The sequence below is a fragment of the Vipera berus genome (assembly GCF_964194415.1).
Source record: "Vipera berus genome assembly, chromosome: 1".
In the NCBI taxonomy this organism is placed as follows: Eukaryota; Metazoa; Chordata; class Lepidosauria; order Squamata; family Viperidae; genus Vipera; species Vipera berus.
The window spans coordinates 315073750-315096452 of record NC_138202.1 but is presented as its reverse complement, the minus strand read 5'-3'; the positions used below and the strand labels follow the sequence as shown (position 1 = coordinate 315096452).

The following is a 22703-nucleotide window of genomic DNA, read 5'->3' as shown; positions in this document are numbered from 1 at the left end:
ACTTGGATTTGGATAGTCTAAAGAAAAGAAGAAATAGGGGAGACATGATCTCAGTATTCCAGTATTTGGGGGGCTGCCACAAAGAAGAGGGGGTCATGTTATTCACCAAAGCACCAGAAGGCAGGACAAGAAACAATGGTTGAAAACTGATCAAAGCAGCAACCTGGAATTAAGGTTGACAGTGAGGACAATTAACCAGTGGAATAGCTTGCCCCCAGAAATCATGGGCGCTCCATCACTGGAGATTTTTAAAGAGGCTAGATCAGACATGTCAAACACAAGGCCCGGGGGCCAGATCCGGCCCGCGAAGTGGTTTCATGTGGCCCGCGAAGCCATCCTGGAAACAGTGAGGGAACGGCCCCCACTGCCTTGGCCCTGGCCCAGAGACCCTCCTCCTGCCAGAGACCCTCAGATCTGTCCCACTCCTGCCCAGGCCCACATAGGCACCCTTGATGCGAACAATGTAGAGCTGGCCATGCCCACCCAGTAGGCCATACGCACTCTAGCCACGCCCACCCAGTAGGCCACGCCCACCCAGGCCACACCCACCCGGCCCCCTGAGGGCAACCGCAATGCTGATGCGGCCCTCAATGAAATTGAGTTTGACACCCCTGGGCTAGATGGTCACTTGACTGAGATGGTGTAGGTTCTCTGCTTAAGCAGGGGGCTGGACTAGAAGACCTCCAAGGTCCCTTCCAGCTCTATTCTATTCTTAAAACATAAGAATGGAAATGGAGGTCACCAAATGGAATAAAGGCTGATGGTGGTTATCATGACTTTTAAATTAATTGTTTTTCAGAGTTTAAAGAAATGGATTTAATTGAAACGATTATATCATTTCTCTCTGAAGAATATTGAATGTATGAAACCTTGAGTTTTTACTATATGTAGAAGTCTGACTGCAAGGGCACTTTGACTTGGAGATCCCTGAATCATTCTTGCCCTGCCCAGATACTGACCATGAAGCTTCATCATAAGTTTTGACACAAAGTAGGTTGAGTTGGCTTCATTTCCTCTGCCTCAAGCAGATCACATCTGTCTTGAATTGATTAGCGAACTGGAACAGTTTTCCTTTAGACTACTGAAATTCAAACATATGAACCAGGAAAGATACAAATAAGAGACTGCTACATTAAATTGATTCTTGTATTTTTATTTTTATTTTAAATCTTCAGATTTTTCTGCCATGAGACAGGAATGCATGATAGACAGAATGGCTCAAACATCTTCACATGACACACTCAAATCATATTTCATTCACAATTTTACCCTAAAACATTTACAGTTAACATAACCCACCCATTTCTATTATCACAGATTTAATTATTTATTGAACAGTAGTTGCCAGCAATCAAAAATTGTTAGGCTCCTCCCCCCTTTTTGGCATTTAAAAATAATCTGTTAATCTATAACATGAGGAAAATCACAACTATTAATTCTCACTTTATATGGCAACCTCAAGGTAATAGATAAATCCAAACAAAATGCTCTGTTTTCATGTTACTCACTGAGGATGTTACAGAGCTCTACAAACCATTTCATGTTAACTAAAATTACTAGAACTATTTTATCTTACTGTTTTTAAAAGCTGTGTTATTCAGTTAATCTCTCCCTGTGGATTAGAGTGGAACAAAAAAATGGGGGAGAATGTTCAATGAATCTCCTTTCTCCATCTTTTCCTCTATTATGGGTGGTTAGAACTTTGAAGCAGACCGGGAAGTTGTAAATTACTGAAAATGGGCCTCCTCCCTCGGAGATGCCTCCTTTCCAAAGGAATCCATTATCTTGATACAGTATTTCTACATGTGTTGCCCACAGGGACTCTGGCAAAGTGGCCAATCATACACTGGGGCATTTGAATATATCATTTAACAGTACAGCTTTTTAGATAAAGCAAGAGATCAGTTGCTTGGAATTCACATCGTGGTTTCTGAAGATAATTATACTGAGGTTTTCCGGAATGGATGTAAACAAAAATGTATGTGCACCTGTAACTCTCTGTATGTGACAGTCTTTATGTCCTTTGGGAGTCCACGTCAATTGTTAATGTTTCCACTGATGAATATTGTAGATTACATACCTGATCTGTAGTATTTACTCCTGAGAAGTTAACAGAAGGGAATGACAGTTCTGATGCACTTTGGAATGGCACATTCACGTAAACGCTTGCACACTTAAGACTTAACAAATGTTTCTAAACACAATTTCTAAATAAGGTCTAAAATATCAGCACAATTTTAAAAAAAATCCTATGTAAGTAAAATATAAAGTAGGATGTTTTTCAACAAACATTTAAACAGGAAAACCTAGATATATAAGAAAAAATGTAGCTGATGCATTTTTAATTTTTTTTTAAAAAAGATATTTTTAACACATAATAAAATGCCATGATATCCCATAACTGGCCAGGTCCAGCTATCTCTGAGCTGCACGGCTTACAAAATTGGACAAGAGAAAAAAGAAACACACAAATAGAGAAAAAAAATTCAAAAATAGCCAACATTATCCAAGAAAATGGGACATTTATATTACAGCTATTAAAAAGATGGCTGTAGAAAAGTCTATGTGAAAATTTCTTGTGTTAAGGTTATCCCTAATTTTTTTTTAAAAAACTGAGTCAATAATTACATTACTCCCAAGCATTAGATTTCATAACTTAATGCTATTTCTCTAGTATTTAGTCACTTAATGAAAGTACTAATTGTATCTGAAAGTCAGGTATGAACTTGAGAATTAGAACTTTTTTATCTTAATGAAGTTAAGTCAGTTTGCAATAGAGTCACTGTTGGTATTCTTGAATTTTAATAGGTCAATGCAAGTAGTTCCTTGAAATTACATTATCATCCGGTGGAAAACTAAGCAGGACTTGCTATCTTAATTTGGTTCTTTTAAGATCTACTAACACAGAACAAACAGAAGTATACTTTAATATGAGTTATCTTAGGACAACCAGCATCTAAAGTAGCGGCTAGTAAGAATTGCTAGTTTTAGAAAATTGCATAGGTATCACTCAAGATGGCAATAAGCACAGGACTATATGTGCCATTATGTTGTCTTATTCTCCTCTCCTTCTCTTTTTAATGTAAAAAAAGAAAGACAAGCTTTCTGAAGGGCTTTCACCAGGGTTACATTACATAGCAGGTATTACCTAATGCTTCTGAACGGTCTGAAAAGTTCTGTCCCAGATTTTCTACCTGCTTCTCTCAGAAAACTCTTCCTTAGTTATACCTCTTTCTCTTAGCAATTTCAGAATTATATTTAACCTAAGGTAACATTCTAGTTTCCTATTTAGCACTTGACTGGAACTGTCAAAATGAGTCCTTACAATAATCCCATGAGTTGAAAACAGAAGTAGATCAAACTAACAAGCCTTCCACAGAAATTTGAGTGTTCCATGCCAGAGCTGCTTCCCTTCCTTACTTGAATCCTCTTTTTCTTTTCTTTTCTTTTACAAAATAACGTGCACTGAGAGAAAATATCTAAAGATCATCTTGAGTTTCAAGTTGATAAGACATTGGAGAGTTTTCCTGCTGATCTTCAACAACAGTGGATTCACTCTGTTCCTCGCTCATTTCACTAGGTGGTTCTTCACAGTTTGGTTCCCCTGGATCCAGACTGCTTCCCTCACTTTGCTCCTCATTCTGCTCTTCATTGGTCTTCACAGTATGCTCCACGTCACTCTCGAAGGATGGTGAAAAGCCATCCATTAAATTTTCACTGGCTGTCATTTCATCCAATGGTTGATTAAGGGGCACAGGGATACTTGGCTGTGTAAAGCTGTCACTGGCAGTTACAGGCACTTTGTTTGTGCCCATGTCTACAGCAGTATCATTCTGTGGCAAAGTTGCTTTCTCAACAAGTCTCCACTGAATGATACTCATATCTTTGCCTCCAGTTGAAATCAAATGACTATCATTATGAGTGAAACTGACATTTGTTACATGACTACTATGGGCACTATATTTATGACTTGGAGCCTGTTAACACAAATAAAAAAAACACCAGTGTTAGAATCAAGCTATATATCAAACAGGGTTAACTCAACTTCCAATTACATGTATTTAACTAGGAAAAATATATCTTATCTTTCCAATGCATTGTACATTTTAGCAAACCACAATTCCCCCCCCCCCAAATATAAATCATTATAACCTCAAACATGAATTCTATCTAAGTCTAATGCTACTGGTCACTTTGGCATATATAAATCTTCAAACAATAGATTTTACTTATAGAATAAGGGTTCAAGTTTCACAGGGAATGGGTTAGTCCAATTCTTCTTGTAAATAACCCTGTCATAGGAGTGGGGAAGCTGCTAATCAAATAATTGGTTTGTATCTTCCAGCAATCTTGGAAATCTTTGGTTGTCCACATGTCCCTGGTTGCAATTGCACTGCATTTGCACAGCACCAGAGATTGCTGGGACAAGCAGCTCACAGGAACTTCAAGAGAAATGAAACAAAACAGGTAGGCTGTTAGGGAATATCTATTTGCACTGTGAAATTACTCATTGTGAAGGCAACTGACCTTCTGAGCAGAAAGCATTAGTAGTTTGAAAACAGCAGTAGTTCATCCTTGGTAAGTGCTTGTGTGATTGCAATTTTATTTTAGAATGTCTGGCTTAGTTCAGTGCAACACTTGTTTTGCAGCTGTCTTTCATGGTACTCTTTGCCCCTTTATCAGCTCCCCCCTTATCACAAAGATCCTGCAGGAGAAGGGCAGTAGGGACAACTATTGGATCTGACAGAGTGAGAGCTGTGGACTATATGCAGAGCTCTGGACAATCACTTAAATGTGAGCAGCAATGTGCTGCAGTTGCCAAAAAAGCTAACTAAGTCCTATTAGGGTACATTAATAGAAGGATAGAATCAAGATCATGTAAATTGTTAGTACCATTTATAATGCTCTGGTAAAGACCACACTTATGCCATAATATAAAAAACATGTTGACACTCTAGAAAGAGTGCAGAGAAGAGCAACAAAAATGATTAGGGGACTGGACGCTAAAACATATGAAGAAAGTTTTCAGATATTGGGGTATGTCTAGTTTAATGAAGAGAAGGACGAGGGTTGACATGATAGCAATGTTCCAATATCTCAGGGGTTGCCACAAAGAAGAGGGAGTCAAGCTATTCTCCAAAGCACCCGAAGGCAGGACAAGAACCAATGGATGGAAACTAATAAAGGAGAGAACCAACCTACACCTAAGGAGAAACTTCCTGACAGTTAGAACAATTAATCAGTGGAACAACTTGCTCCAGAACAGAGGTTCCCAACCTTTTTGGCACCAGGGACTGGTTTCATGGAAGACAATTTTTCCATGGACCGGGGGAAGGGGGGGGGGAAGAGAAGTTTTAGGATGATTTAAGTGCATTACATTTATAGCAGGAAGGAAAAGAGACAATCCTAAACTCAGCCTTCCATCAAAACAAACCAAAGACCCAGCATGTTGAGGAAGTGCTGAGAAAACCATGAGAGAGAGAGAGAGAGAGGGGGGGGGGAGAGAGAGAGAGAGAGAGAGAGAGAGAGAGAGGGAGAGAGAGAGAGAGAGAGAGAGAGAGAGAGAGAGAGAGAGAGAGAGAGAGAGAGAGAGAGAGAGAGAGAGGGAGAGAGAGAGAGGAGAGGAGAGGAGAGGAGAGGAGAGAGAGAGAGAGAGAGAGAGAGAGAGAGAGAGAGAGAGAGAGAGAGAGAGAGAGAGAGAGAGAGAGAGAGAGAGAGAGAGAGAGAGAGAGACCAAACCAACTCGGCACTGCACAAGCCCAGCAGTCTTGGAAAAGGTGCAGATGAGAGAGGGATTCCCTTGGAGACACAGTGCTTAAGGGGAAATGTAGCTTCTCCCCCCACCCCACTGCAAGCCAGGTAGGAGCTCACTTAGCTTGCAAACCTGGAGAGCTACACAAAGAAAGGAGGAACACATACACCACACACACCAAAATAAACCACAAAAACCAGGCAGGATGTTGCCAAAACGTGAGGCATCTGGAGCATCAAAATGAAAGCAAAAAACTCCAGTTGAAGTGCCCAGACGGAGCCCAGCCGTCTTAGAAAAGGTGCAGAAAAGAGATTCCCTTGGAGACACAGCGCTTAAGGTGAAAGGCAGCTTTTCCTTGCCCCTATTTGCACACCGAGGGGAAAAAAAACACCCTCACACATACATATTTTGGGTGGGGATTTCCCCCCCTCTTATGAGGTGTTAAGAGAAGCCACCCGGTTGAAGGCTGGGCTGGTGCGCACTTATCTTGCAAACTTGGAGAGTTGCACAAAGAGAGGGCGGGCCCAGCTAGGGTGCCAGGAGGGGGAGAGGAGGATAGTGAGGAAGAAGAGGAGGAGGAAAAAGAAGTAGCAGGAGGAAGAGGAAGCAGGACCAGGAAGAGGAGAAAGAGGTAGAAGAAGAGATAGCAGAAGAAGCAGGACCAGGAAGAGGAGGAAGGACACGGAGCTCAGATGTTGCAAGTGCAGCCACCAGAGGACCTCTGCATTGAGCGAGACGGCTTCTGTCCCGCCCCTGCCCAGACCCTTGCAGACTCGTTGCATGCCTGGAGGTGGAAGACGTGCTTTCAATGCACCTCCAGCTGCAGGTTCCTAACTGGCCATGGGCCGGTAATGGTCCGCAGACCAGGGGTTGGGGACCCCTGCTCCAGACGTTGTGGGTATTGGAATACTGGAGTTTTTAAAGAAGAGATTGGACAATCATTTTTCTCAAATGGGATAGCATTTCCTGCTTTCCTTTCAACTTTTTATGCTGTCATTCTATTATCCTAGTAAATTAAATAATAAAATTACTGTTCTGTCCTTTCACTGCAATAATTCTGCTGCCAACAGTTTAAAAATTACAGGTAGATATGAAATTAAAAAGAAAATGTAGTGTGAGACAAAGTAATATCTTAATCATTATACGTCCAAGTGACCAATCCAGCATGGTAAAAGGACAGATTTTTTTCCTAGGTTATATTTACCATTGAAGGCACACAACAATAACTATTCTGGGAAATTTGGTGCATAGGAAAGGAAACTGTTATTTTCACAAGAGATTCTAGCATATGAATCTGAATACATAGCTATACATTTATAGTACACAACCACTTTTCTTCTCATTCCTGCTCTAAAACATTGTCCCTAAACTTACCTTTGCTTTGGAGCAGGGATACTGAAATAGATGGACTTTACAAAAGTCATCAGCCACAGCTATCACTTTCCTCTTATGGGACCTCACAAGGGCATTTATATCTGTTCCATCTGATCCTTCTGGCCATACTCCTTCATTTTATAAAAACAAAAGAATAAAAATGTTACTAAAACAAGGGACAAATACAGAAACTTATACTCCTCAAGATGCTGCACTCCAAATTCCAATCAGCCTTAGTCAGCCGATAATTCTAGATAGCTACAAGTTCTATATCTGTGCTCAGAAGAATTTTAAGAGATTAGCTATCCATTTAGAATACATCAATCAAAACTAAATAATCCAATGTATAATAATTATCCTAGAAATACAATTTCTCCTATATGCATGAGAAAAGACAAATGTTTTATCTGACATGGCAGAACCCCATGTAAAAAAATATTTTCTAAGTCCTTTTATTGCTTTATATATGCTTTAATAAACAACTAAGAAAAACCTTATTATTGCCCAAATTTAGGAGGCACATTTTTAAGTAATTGAAATATATTAAGATAACAATGGACTGAATGAATTGAAGCCTTAAAACAAATACAGATTTAATGACAAATGTTCCTATCAGTGTTTCCTTACCTGGATAACTTTAAGTTGTGTGGATTTCAACTTGAAGAATTATTAGCCAAGGCATACTGGCTGGAGATTCTGGGAGTTGAAATCCACACATCTTAAAACTGCCCAATTGAGAACCTTGTTTCTTATGATAACAAAGGAAAAGTTATATGCTCAGACCTGTGCCCCCAAATCCCGAGTGACAAAATATATACAGGGAAATCACAAAGCAAAACTTCAACTCATATACTTGTATTCAACCTCAGGTAACTAACACAAAAGACAGGTTTTGCTGTGGCATTGTGATACAAGTTACATAATTCTGATTTGTAATAGATGCCTATGCATTTGTAACAATTTTCCACCAAAACAATTATATTTAATGAAAAAGAAAATACTGGAATGATTGATATTACAATTCTATTTACAAACTCAGTTTAAAGAAACAGCAGCAGAATATTTAAAACACTCTATGAATGGTATAATCTTTGTATTTTCCAGAGTAGAGTGATTTAAAACTTAAGGATAATAATTAAATAGGAATATATTACTCACCAAATACTTGAAACCCCAGCACACAAGTGTATGTTGTCCAATCTATGTCCTTACAATCAGAGCGGTTCCTTATCAGTTTACAGCCATTTGGAATGTCCCCTTTATAAAAATATATATAACTGGTATTGGAATAGCTATTTATAATTTCCATTGGTATCCTATCTTTCTATCCCTAGGGTTCTCAAAGTAACTCTCAGAAGAAAAACATCCAGAAATGTAAAGCAATTAAAACCCTGTCAGAAGCAACAACTAGTCATTATCATTCCAATTCAAAAGCGCTTGTTGAAATGAAACACCATGTTCCTAAAAAAGAGAGAAACAGCCGTCTCTGGAAGGGATGTGTTCCACATCTTGGAAACACAGTAGGAGAAGGTCCTCTCCTGTATCCCTAAAAATGGGCCTCTGAAATTGGTGGCATTCTTTAAGAGAGGCTCTTCTGTCCACTTCTGTGTCTGGACAGGATCGAAATAATTATACAGTAAAACAATATTAGAGTATTGTTTAAGTTATCTATATTACTATTGTTTTTTAAAAAAAAAGCAAAATAAAAACAACAGTTTGAATAACTGTTTAAAAGTGCTTACTAGCAAGGTATGTTGCAAATAGAATTTTTTTTCACTATACTATCCCTTGTTATTTGGGTGTTGTAAGCATTCATGCTCCAAAGCTTGGCAACTGACTCGTATTTATGATGGTTGCAGTGTACCAGGGTCATGTGATCACCTTTTGTGACCTTCTGAGAAGGGAAGTCAATGGGGAAGCCAGATTCACTTAACAACTGTGTTACTAGTTTAACACTCATGCACTCGTTACCTCTCGGATAGATTACTGCAATGCTCTCTACATGGGGCTGCCCTTGAAGACCACCCGGAGGCTTCAGCTGGTGCAGAATGCGGCCGCGCGGGTAGTGATGGGAGCATCCCGATACTCCCATATTACACCCCTCCTGCGTGAGCTGCATTGGCTACCAGTTGTCTTCCGGGCGAGATTTAAGGTGCTGGTACTTACCTTTAAAGCCCTACATGGCTTAGGCCCGGGATATTTGCATGACCGTCTGCTACCGGGGACGACTTCCCATCGCCCAGTGCGCTCACACAGAGAGGGCCTCCTCAGAGTGCCGTCGGCCAGACAATGTCGGCTGGCGACCCCCAGGGGGAAGGCCTTCTCTGTGGGAGCACCAGCCCTTTGGAACCAACTCCCCCTTGAGCTTCAGATGGCCCCGGACCTCCGGTCCTTTCGCCGCGACCTCAAAACTTTCTTCTTCCATCAGGCTGACCTGGATTGATGATGGGTTTTTAAATATGTTTTAATTTTTAACTGTGTAGTTAATTTATTTTGGGGCTGTTATTTAATTTTTTTTAATTTTTGTATTGTTGTTTTTTATTGTTGTTAGCCGCCCTGAGTCCTTCAGGAGATAGGGCGGCATATAAGTCCCAAAAATAAATAAATAAATAAACAACTGCAGTGATTCACCTAACAACTGTGGCAAAAAGGTTGTAAAATGGGGCAAAACTAACTTAACAAATGTCTCAGTTAACAACATAAATTTTGGATTCAATTGGGGTCGTAAGTTGAGGACTACCTGTAGTTTAAATTATTTATCAATAGCTTGCAAGTCCAAGAATTAGGGATGACACAATCATGTTAATATAAAATACATGATTTCAGCAGATTAGCATATATAACTGTCTGCATATGCTACATTCCAGTGCAAATCCTATTGTAATTGTTTTCTATGCTGAAACATCTCAAATCTCTTGAAAAAGCTTCTCATGAAAAAGCTTCACATATCTTGAAAATTTGGGTCATAGCTACTTTAACTTTCACTTTGGACTATACAACTGTTTGCCAACAAAAACTGCTAATAGAATTTAAACTTAAAGTGACAGATGGGGGAATAAAATCTTAAACAGTCCTTCTCTTTGAATTTTCATCCACTGATTCATTCAATAGCTTTAGATTTAAATTGATATAATTTTATTTCTATACAAGTGAACTTATTTATTATGTAAATAAAGAAAAGCGCCCAAAGACACTTTTAAGTGGAATTTATGCTTGAAGCTGTATTTATTCTTAAATGGATTAGGATCAATATATGTTATTACTTTAAAGCTCTCCATATATAGGAGCCCTGGTGGTGCAGTGGATAGAATGCAGTGTTGTAGTCTAACTCTGCCCACAGCCTGGAGTTTGATCCTGGCAGGCTGAAGGGTTGACTCAGCCTTCCATCCTTCAGAGGTTAATAAAATGAGGATCCAGATGGTTGGGGGCAATATACTGACATAGTAAGCTGTCCAGAGAGTGCTGTAAAGCACTTTGGGGTGGTATATAACGCTATTGCTATATGCCATAGGGCCAGGTTATCTATGGGGCTGCTTCTCCCCAAGGACATCTACCTCTCCTACCAAATCAGATAATGTCAGTCCATTCCTTTAATGTCCAGTTTGTACATCCCCTTTTAAAAATGTCATTTTATGGATCTAGGAAATGTGCATTCCTGGGGCAGCCTATTTCCTATTGAATACCCTTTGCTTTGAAGTTGGCCAGGCCTCTACCATCTTAATATTTGGCTTTCCCCACAAGCCTTGACAAAGAGAGGTAGCGAGAGGATTAAATGAGGGACTTCATAGTGCCAGGCTTTTAACGTTTATGGTTTTAATAGATATGTGTGTTGTGTTGTTATATATACAGATATTGTTTTAATTGTTGATCAGCAGCCGCCCAGACTTTGATATGAGATGGGCAGCTATATGAAGCTTTATTTAATAAATACATATATGAAAATAATGAAAATTATTGCTAATAGTAAAACAAGTCATGTTCAAATTGAACTTGATTCCTGCTAGTTACGTAGATGCATGATTTCTTGGCAAGATACAAATAGCCACTGCTTTCTTTTGGAATTGCATCTTACAATCTTAACCTCCTTCAATTCACGGTCAAAAGCAGGAACACTTCAATGAAACAGGCATTGTGTTTTATAATTTGTATGTGAAATTGGGCCAGAATTCTTTTAATTCTCATCTTGCCTAGGTCTCATATGTCATTATTCTTCTCTATTACATAGTAACAATTTACAAAAGACAGCAAACATATCTATAGAACCATGGGCTCTTCATAAGAGTTTATTGTTACTTCATTATTATTCAACCTTATTCTGATTTATAATGTTCATATTCCGGATATCTCCAAGCTCATTTCAAGTATACCATAATTGTTCAAGATATTTTAACTTAAATTTTTGTCTTTCAGGTCTATAATAAGCATTATTTTGGTAATATAAAAAAAATCCTGCAAAGTTGTTACAATTGGGCTGAATATAGCCTGCCACTCATGGTTTTTCCTAGGTTAGGAATCCCAAACAAACAACAAACCCAAAAGATTCTACACCACCACCTTTGGTCTAAGGAAAATAATTTGTTTTGTAGGTCTAATGCACATGGAACATTTTGAGCTCTTAAAATAAAGTTTACTAAAATAAAAGAATATTAATAGTGCTAAAATAATTATTTTAACTAGTACATCAATAAAGAAGGGATTTAATCAAGCAAGAATACATAATACTTTCAAGCTATGACTTATACTCTGATATCATACCCCAGCACCTCTTTTGTAAAATGTTAAATTAACTGATGCCTTTGCAGAGACAGAAGCTACGTATATTTGGAAATAACATTAAGAACAAAATAACTTTGAATAATACTGAAGATCAGGTTATAGAAGGTCAAATTATTATCCTGTCAACAAGCATTCCATGTACAGGACATTTTCCCCTTCTTATGACTGTTAGCATTTTTCTAGTATGGAAGTAATTGCAATTTTGTACTCACAGTATAATATTTCATAATCTCCTGAGTTGGACATTATGTATTTGTTTTCTGGGGACCAATCAAGGTGTGTAATATAGCTGGAATGTCCCTAAAACACATATAAACAAAAGAGAGATAAAGAAGCTATTAAAATTCTAGTTAAAACAGTGATTTCTCTCTCTTTCATCTTTTATCTCCCCTCTGCTTTAAAATGTTCATATAAACAAATCAACATAGTAGTTTATAAAACCAATCCACCAAGCTCTGTGTTTTGATGGGGCTGAACTAGAAGCCCATGAATGGATTACAATTACCATAAATCCCAGTTAGCCGTGTTGAAATGTAAGCATATGGTAGACAGATGCAGATCCCTGCTTTAATCATTTCCTTGTGTGCGCTACCTCCTTCTCAAGTGCAATGATTTCCCTATACATAACTGACTTAATAGCAAAAGCAAGTTGACCTGTCAATCATGTCTGAATCTGGGCAAACAAGATTTGTATGAAGATGGAGTGGAAGGCTACAATTTATCCTTCAACTGAAAGGGTGGATATACAATAACAGAAATGTTTTTTTGTGTGAGCAGTTACGTATAGAGCTTGTTTCATGCCAAGGATAATAGAATGCCAAATTCAACTGTTTTACATGAATGAATTTGCTTTTACAACGTTCCCAGTTGCTCAGGAAAACATGCAGTGGGCTCAGAAAAAAAGAAGAAAGCTCCCATCTGTTTGTCTCTCTCCCCCTGCCCTCCATCTGTTATCCTGAATCTTTAAAAATTGAGAAGCTAGCACTAACGTTGGAGGAACGTTTCACTCATTAAAATGCAAATCAATTTATAACTTTCTTGAAATGTGTTTTTCTGGATTTTTTTCCCTGTTATTCTCTCTCTCACTGTTAAAATAAACCATTACAATTATAGACTGATCATTTCTTTGTCAGTGGGCAAACGTACAAAATCAGCAGGGGATCAAATTATTTTTTCCCCTCATACCATATCCCTATGTGACAAGTATTGGTACTTCACTCTAATAAAAACTGCACGTACTACATAAAAACGTTGAACTATGAAAGATAGAATGTCAAATTTATGAAGAGAATGAATGGCACACAGAGCTATCAAAAAGTAAAATACTACTATGAGCCAATTAAATGTTTACCAGTCACATATTTTATTATCAGATAAATTATAATGTTTTATTTTGTTCTGCCAACTATCAGAGTCATAACAGTTTTTACTAAAAATATAAAATTAAGAGTTTAAAAAGGCAAACTAACTTCAAAGATGTGGAAAAGCTTAACTCTGTTACTGCTGGATGAGTTCTCAGGTGACCTGCTGAGTGGTGGAAGATCATACAGAAGATGCTATTCTTCGATTAACCCAGACCTAAGCTCTAACATTAATAACCAACTCTGTGTATTTTGTCTAAAAACTAAAAACTAATTTACATACTAATACAAAGAGTGAAAAATACTCCAGATTTCCCGGTCCCTGAAACTTTTTGGAATAGCTATTATTTTGGTTAAAATTGGGTTTAAAAATAAAAGGCAGAATAAGCACATACATCTCTTTTTACTCTGATTTTCCAAACTAATATAATCACTGTGGTTTTTTCATGTGGGGCAATTGTTTAAAATGTAAAAGTTTCCAACCTCTCAATATATGCATTTCAAGTGAGATGTGTTACTCTAATATATTCTGATAGAGAATTTGAAATGTCAGATTAGCATTCAGATCTGAAAGGTACATGTGAATTCAATTGACACACAAAATTGCTTTTTAACTTCCACATGTCCAGAATAATATACCAGGATTTGAATAATGGTATATTGTATGAAGCTCTATGGATCCTGCAAACAAGTTTTTGGGTAAAAAAAAAATAATTCCAGAATGGACTACAGAAATAATGACCATGGAAATCATGGAACTCTATCATATTTTACCACAGTTAAAAGCAAATTTTGCCTACATTTAAACTGGAAATAATGTTTTGCATATATACCTTCATGCCCTAAAAGTAAAAGACATTCTTAAGACAGCCTTAAGAAGTGGCATGCTTTTCTGTGGTACGGAAAGAATAAAATACATTGGTACTTTCAAAACCATTTTATAAGGAATGTGCTTCTTTCAGAATGGGAAAAAATGAAAGAAAAAAATTATATTAAGATACCTGAATGGCTTTCAAAGATGGAAGCTTTTGCTTACCCAAATTTAATTAACTACGATAAAGTTGTGACTTACAAAGATATTTTGGATAATGAAGGAAAATTGAAAGATAGACAAGACTTACAAGAACAAGGTATTGACTTAGCATGATGGCCCTATTTGCAAATTCAAACGAGATATGAAAAAGACGCGAAAACTACGGGATTTTATAAAGAACAGACGGAATTTGATCAGATACTGTTAAAAACAGATGAAAAGTTGATCAAGAAACTCTATAGATTTCTGTTAAACTTAAAGATGGAGGAAGAACAAGTAAAAGAAACAATGATAATATGGGCAAAGAATTTTGGATATAATATAGAATTAGAAGAGTGGCAAAAATTAAGGGAAATAAATATTAACTAAAGCAGTGCCATATAAAGAAAACCTATACAAAATGTTTTACAGATGGCATATGACACCAGTGAAACTAGCAAAAATGTTTAAAAATTCTTCAAACAATTGTTGGAAATGCAAACAAAGGCCAAGAACTTATTATCACATCTGGTGGACATGTCCTAAAGCAAAAAGGGTTTGGGCTAAAATACATTTTATGGTTGGAGAAGATGACTGAAAAACAAATAAGACTTCAAACCAGAATTGTTTTTGTTAGGAATAATAGGAGCCCAGTACAAGAAAGATTGTAAATATCAATACTACATGTATTAACAGCAGCGAGAATTGTATTTGCCCACTATTGGAAAAATGAAAACTTACCAACTGAAGAAGTAAGAAAATTAAGAAAATTCTAGAGTGCACAGAAATGGATAGATTGACTTTAGAGATTAAAGAGAAAGAAGACTCAGTGTACTTTAGAACGTGGGGTAACTTTTACCAATGGCTAGAAAAACGAGTCAGAGAAAAAGGAATGTGATATGTAATTTTGAATATATATTAGTAAGAAGGTGACTGAGTGATTAATTAACATTGTTTATGATAATTAACTCTATCTATTACTGTTAGTTAAATGCACGTACCCAGACATATGCTGTTTGCTAAATATTGAAAATACACACACACACACACACACACACACATATATATATATATATATATATATATATATATTATATATATATATATATATGACAAATGCCTGTTAACTATTTTTTAGATTACCTTGCTAGGCCCCAAACATGGGACAAATCTTTATTTCCTGTGTCAACCTATCCTGAAGGCCATCGACAGGCAGTAGTCACACCGGTGACAGCTCATATTTGTGTAAATTTTAAATTGCTAACAAAGAATTAAGGGAGACTGATATGCATTTCAAACTTATTAGTTTTCATCAGTCAGCCATACCCTACACAGCTGCCTAATGTGTAATCAGCCCAGGTTCGAATCTCGGAAGGGTATGGCTGACTGATGAAAACTAATAAGTTTGAAATGCATATCAGTCTCCCTTAATTCTTTGTTAGCAATTTAAAATTTACACACACACACACAGACATATATATATATATATATATATATATATATATATATATATATATATATATATATATATATATATAAAGTGGCATTTGAGGATAACACTGTGGTCAAGAACACAATATTAGTTGGGAATATTTTGAATAGAAATGTGCTATTCATTTCCTGCACTAGCAACCATCACAAAGTAAGGTCCAGCATGATGTTACTTACTGAAAGTAAACCGTTCAGGATCTAGACAGTACCCGGATGGGAAAACAGCTAGATCTATATGTATTCCCCCTTTATTTATAAAGTGAAAAAGAGAATCATTTTACAGTTCTTACAGTGCACTTTCCATATCTGCTGTACTTTCTTCCATTTTCTGTTACTATGTAGAGGTAAATGAAGTTGTCATGAGAACCCACTGCAAGAAAGGTGCCATCTGTAATGCAAATTAAAAACAAACTGTAATTGGACAGTGCAAAACTCACTAGCATATCATGTATGAAACAGCTGTAGATAATAACAACATAAATACAAGTTGTAATTTCAAAGCATGTACTACTTTTATTTTACCTACTGAAGGAAAACGATCAGCATTCAGAATGCTTTAAAGTTCATACAAGACTGTTAATTAGTACGGCTCTTGATAATTACCTACCATCAACTAGTGTTATTTTTAGCAACCACATAGGTTTCCTCCATGACAATTTGTCCCAAACCTGGTCCCATCAGCATTGCAACTGAGTTCACCCACTGTATTGCTTATTGTCCTGTTCTCTTTCCTTCTACCTTCCCCAGAATTACAGACTTCTTCAGAGAGCTAGATTTTTGTATGATATGTCCAAAGTATAATGATTAGAACCTGGCCATTTGTGTCTTGAGTATAATTTTCTAATTGCATTCTCAATAGTCTTCTACAACTCCTAAATTCAAAAGTGTCAATACTCATTCTATCCTGCTTCTTCAAAGTCTAGAATTAGCTCTAAAGAATGCCCTGTCAAAGGAAGGTCATAAAGAAAGACTAGCTCATTATCTCTTTTCCAGTGACGTTTTCTGCTTTCCAAAGACCTGCTGCTCAAGGTCAGAGAAAATTGCTAAGCATTATATAAATTAAGTTCCGCTTATAGAATTGTTTCAGCCTAATTTTTCAATATCTCTAGTCTCTGGCCAAATTCTTCTTGTGTTGTGTCATTCAATTTCATATCAAACTAACAAAAGGAGCAATGGGTAGGAAGTATATGGGGACCCAAGTAGGAAATCAGTGGTTTTCTTCTGATAGACTCTCAAGATGCAATTTGAGAACCTAGCCACAAATACCTTCATGACTTAAAAATAAAATAAAAATTTACAATGAGCAAGAACAGTTTACAGAGCTACTGAAAGGCTTTTAATGGTAAAAATAAAATTTCCGTTCCCTCAAACAGAGATATATTTAAATGATGGTATAAAACTGTTCATTCAGTTGAAACTTACTCAGTCATACATTAAATAGAATTGGGATATTTCAAGTAACATATTTTCCTACATAAATCTGCTTCTCCATTAAGATCATCTAGCAAAACCTATTTTGATTTCCTTTAAAACAGGGAAGACGGAAAATAGAGACTGGGACATGGAATTAAAATAAAATAAATAAATAAATAAACTATGTTTCTGTTCACATTTCACTATGTTCACATTTGACACACTTAGCCATAAGCTTGACCAGAGTCTTCTGAAGTGCGTGCAAATGATAATTAGTTCAAAAACAAATATGATACATAGCTTAATTAAAATAACTCTCAGTGGCTCTTTGAGAGTATTCTATTCAGACAAAAAGACTGTTCACCCCTACATAGGCAGAACATCTTAAAAAGCTTTAATGTAACTGCCCTAACAATGCTGCCTATATAAGACAATTTGTTTAACAGGAAATAGTTATGTTTAGAAGCAGACTTGCTGAAATCAAGAAAGCAAACTTAAATGTATTTTGTTCTGTACATGGTTGGATTTGTACATGGCTGTTTTGTACATGGCTGGATTGATTCTGGATAATTCTGGCAAAATAAAATTGAGAATATTTTGGTTGTTCCAAAATACTGGATGATCTTGCAACAAAAGTTGGGAACCTTTTCTCCTCAGCCTTGCAGTGCACTAGTCCACCTATCAATTGAATCAATGTTCTTCTCTCTTTCTCCTTCAATCAATGTGCTTGAATTCAAGTCAGCCCTTCCCTACTTGCCTTCTTCCCTGCTGACATCAGCTATTATCTTTTTTTCCCCATTTTTTTCCGCCCTGCAGCATTTGTGTTCCGAGAATTTAAATGCCAAATTTAGTCAGAAAAAAAGTCCAGTTTCTGAGCTGCTGCCAGGGCCTATATTTTTGAACAAGCCGGCCTGACCTGATGGGATGGGGTTGGGTTTTATAAATTGGCCTTAACTTTTAATCTGTACTAATTTATTACGGGCATCACTGTTTAATTACTTTTAAATAATTTTTAATTTTTGTATCTTGTTTTTATTATGTATTACCCTGTTAACCACCCTGAGTCCTTCGGGAGAAGGGCGGTATACAAATTAAATTAATAAATAAATAAATAATAAATAATATATGCCGGGATACTATTTTCTATGTGAATTTACATGACTACTTCCTTTATTTAGCTACTACCAGTATTTAGAAAGGGAAGCTGGCAAACAACACTGTTGATTCAGGTACAGTAAAACCAAAATCAAACAAACAAAAAAAAAATCAATGTTCCTTGTTGCTTTACTTACTTTACTAAGTAATATTTTTTCAATGTGGGAAAACTAACTTCACAAAGAAGTTAACATTATTTTGTTCTTACATTTATATTTTATTTATTTAGCATAGAGCATATCATACACGGACTTGTAATAGACAGCAACATTTCCCCAACATTAAAAAACCCCAATAAAATATGTATGTTAAAAAGATTTATATTCAGATACAATACTGTTCTTACTTTAAAACGCTCCTTTTAGAATAGTTGACAGGTATTTAGAAATAAAAAAATAGTTCAAAGGTGTTACAGTTCTGCATACCTACTGTGTAGCGCATCACAGAGAGCTGCTCGTTGCCATCTGTGTGGATTGAAACCAAATCCCTTGTTTCAGCATCCAAAACAAACCACCTATGAAGGAAAAATAGAAATGTACTTGCAAGGTTACTGTGAATTTTATAAAATGACATAACTCGTTTGACGTCTGGTTAAATGTTGCCCTAATAATATATCAATAAATAAGTTTTTGTTCACAATCGTTTCTAAGGCAGCATGATATCTGAAAACAGGGCATACAGTGTGTGTATTATTATATGACCTCTTCTTGGAGCCTGGATCACACTTTTTATTTAATTATTTACTATTACTTTGCATCCAAAAGCTGCACAACTTAAAATGGTGATGTATCCAGATAAGGTCAGACACTTTGGGGTGATTAAATTGCACAGCAGGCCCATTAAAAAACCACTCATTTCAATGACAATAGGTAGGTTTGCCCCCGAATTTCAGTGGCTGTTCTGACCATTGAAAAAAAATGGGCCTGGAACTTGAGGCCTGTGGATTTTATTTTATTTTTTATTTTAATTCCATTTATATCCCACCCTTCTCCGAAGACTCAGGGCGGCTTACAAGCTTAGCAGTAGCCTTCATTCTATGTATATGCCTGCTTATTAGGGCTTTCATACACCCCCCAAGCGGCATTATTACAAAGTCAGCTTAATTGCCCCCAACAATCTGGGTCCTCATTTTACCTACCTCGGAAGGATGGAAGGCTGAGTCAACCTGCCCACTGCCCATCCCTGGCATATACAGATGTGTGATTTTAAGCATATGCATATGTATTTAATGTTTGTACATAGACTTATTTAACCTAACCAAAGTACTGTTCTGGGAATTAATAAGAACAACCACAAGGCACCAGTGTCTTAAAGATGATAGAATCATAGAATAGCAGGGTTGGAAGGGACCTTGGAGGTCTTCTAGTCCGACCTCCTGCTTAGGCAGGAAACCCTATACCATTTCAGACAAATGGAGGTCCAATCTCTTCTTAAAAACTTCGTGTTGGAGCATTCACAACTTCTGAAGGCAGGTTGTTCCACTGATTAATTGTTCTGTCAGGAAGTTTCTCCTTAGTTCTAGGTTGTTTCTCTCCTTGATTAGTTTCCATCCATTTCTTCTTGTCTTGCCTTCAGGTGCTTTGAAGAATAGTTTGACTCCCTCTTCTTTGTGGCAGCCCCTGAGATGTTGGAACACTGCTATCATGTCACTGCTAGTCCTTCTCTTCATTAGACTAGACATAACCAATTCCATCAACCGTTCCTTATACGTTTTAGCCTCCACTCCCTTGATCCCTCTTTGTTGCTCTTCTCTGCACTCTTTCTAAAGTCTCACCATCTTTTTTACATCATAGTGACCAAAACTGTATGCAGTATTCCAAGTGTGGCCTTACAAAGGCATTGTAAATTGGTATTAACACTTCACATGATCTTGATTCTATCCCTCTGTTAATGCAGATTAGAACTGTGTTGCCTTTTTATGGCAGTTGCAGCACACTGCTGACTCATATTTAAGTTATTGTCCACTAGGATTCCAAGATCCCTCTCAGTTACTACTATTGAGAGAAGTACCACCTATACTGTACCTGTGCATTTGGTTTTTCTTGCCTAAATGTAGAACCTTACTTTTTTCACCACTGAATTTCATTTTGTTAGTTAGCACCCAATGTTCAAATCTGTCAAGATCCTTCTGCATCTTAAGCCTGTTTAGAGTAGATTACTAGCACAATATGGTGGGATGCAACATGATGGAAAGATGTCATAATTTCAATGACCTTGAGAATGAGCCTAGAATGAATATAAGATCTTTGCAGAATCACTTTTCCTAGTATGTTGGAACTTTTATATATCTGTTCTCTGTAACTTTTTGTTATATTTTATGAATTTCATGTTATAGTAGCTGATGCTATCATACAAAAAGTACAACCTTCAGCTGATTTCCTGGGTAGTTTAAGAACCACACTTAGCAGCATTCTAGACTCTCTGAAATAAACCAATTTACTCCTAGCACTTTTTATACAGGGTTTACAGCCAAAGATGCAGCAGCATTTAAAATCTATCATGCCTATCTAACAAACCCTTTAATTAGATTATGCAATGGCTACTCAACTAAAATTTTTAAATAAGAAAAAGGAAAAGCCTGAACTAGAGCATGTGAATCTTCAAATGAGTTGACTGCAAAGTTTCCTCTAGCACTGGCAAGGAAAATAAAAGAAATTTTATCTGATATGCTGCCCCTAACAAATATTGCAGTTAGATATAGCAACAGGCAGCAAAATATGAAACAAACCTTTAACCCATCTTTTCTGCGAAATGCCCTCTAGCTCAGAGGTCCCCAACCTTTTGGGCACCAGGGACCAGTTCTGTGGATAGGTTTTTCCGTGGACCGGAAGGTGCATGGTTTTGTGTGCTACCTGCATCCCCGTGATGGGGCTTTGCTTGTTTGTGTGGGATGGTTGCTGGTGTGCCACAGCCAGGTACTGGTCTACGGACCAGGGGTTGGGGACCCCTGCTCTAGCTTACCACCAGAACATGTTATTTCTGTGGAAATCCTGGCTACTGGTAGAAATAGTGTGGATGTGTTTCAGCAGGACAACACAGATGTAACAACATCTCAGCTACTCTTATCTCTCTTTGGATCTGAATCCATTGTTGACTGCACAGCAGGAGCAGAAACTATCTTTTGTCTCTTAAGATACTGGTGCTTCTTATTCTACTGTCACAACTTCAACATTTTCAAAAATCTTTTGTCTTTCCCTTGCTGAAATTTCCAATCAGTCTCTGAGCCATTCACTGTCATTATAAAATTTATTTCTATTCTCCAAAGTGTCTCTTCTGTAGATCTCCTTGGAAGAGATATGTTATGCAAATTAGGAGTCACTATATATTGCACACTAGATGGAAGGTATTTAACATCACACACTTTTCAGCATGATAAAAAAGCAATGGTTTACTGGCAATGCCTCTTGGGAGGAAATCCAATCTGATATGATAAAGTCCATTTTAAAGGAAGTTTCAAAGAATTTGTGCACAAAGCATTCTAATGAGGAGGGACATGTAGCTTTAGCCCTTCCTGTGAAATTCAAACTGACTCAACAAAACAATTGCTCAGAAAAATGCAATATCCCTTCTCCCAGAAGCTGAGAAAGGAATCAAACTATAATATTTACTAGAAACTTCTAGAACACTAATATTCCATATAATATTTTTTAAAAAGTATGTGGGGGCAGTATTATGTAGTAGCACTTTTTGTAAGAGATAGAATGATAAAGTTGTGATTCCTTCCCTTCTAGTGGTTCCAAATTCTAACCAGCATTCCTCCACACATGCTTCCTGGTTTTTTTTGTTGACCTCCTTATTTTTAATTTTTGTTCATCTTTCTGGCTAGCATCCCTCCACACGTGCTTCTCATTTTTCCAGTTGTTGACCTCTTTATTTTCAATTTTTGTTCCTCTTGATAGCCAGTTTCTTTTTGATTTTACCAATATGTACAAATTAACCCAGGGGTACACCAAATCTGTTTCTTCTTTCAAACTTTACATTATAATCTCACTCTGATTCTTGCATTGCCTCTTTCTGATTCTTGCTTCTTAAAGCTGTCCCTGTCTGTTCCTGTAGCACTTGCCTGGGAATAGATTTTACACCTCAAATAATTACCCAAACTCTTATATATTCTTCGGAAAGATTTTGTTGCCATTTTTCATTGGTCTGAAGTTGCAGATTTCTCTTTTCTGACTTCAAAATGTCTTCTTGTTTCTATTAATACTGTAGGAATTCCTAACTATTCTCAGCCTTTTATCTTCTGCCAGAGAATGGCTTTGCTCAATCTATTTCAACACAGAACTACAGTGAACAAAACAGACTACTGCCTTACTAAAGCAAAGCATTAGTTCCTATTGCTGCCGCTTTTCCCCATGCTTGTGCACAGCAG

General features: G+C 37.0%; 1 protein-coding gene across 2 annotated transcripts in view; it reads right to left on the bottom strand.

The window, feature by feature from the left end:
- Positions 1-1137: 1137 nt before the first annotated feature.
- Positions 1138-22703, bottom strand: part of EML4 (EMAP like 4) — a 156151-nt gene continuing 134585 nt past the window's right edge. For both annotated transcript variants that reach the window (XM_081315099.1, XM_081315100.1), the window contains exons 18-23: positions 18760-18848; positions 16057-16154; positions 12115-12202; positions 8285-8383; positions 7127-7257; positions 1138-3977 (exon numbers count right to left, since the gene is read on the bottom strand). In XM_081315099.1, coding sequence (XP_081171225.1) covers positions 3480-3977; positions 7127-7257; positions 8285-8383; positions 12115-12202; positions 16057-16154; positions 18760-18848 — 1003 coding nt within the window. In that variant the 3' untranslated portion in view covers positions 1138-3479. The remainder of the gene's footprint in view (positions 3978-7126; positions 7258-8284; positions 8384-12114; positions 12203-16056; positions 16155-18759; positions 18849-22703) is intronic.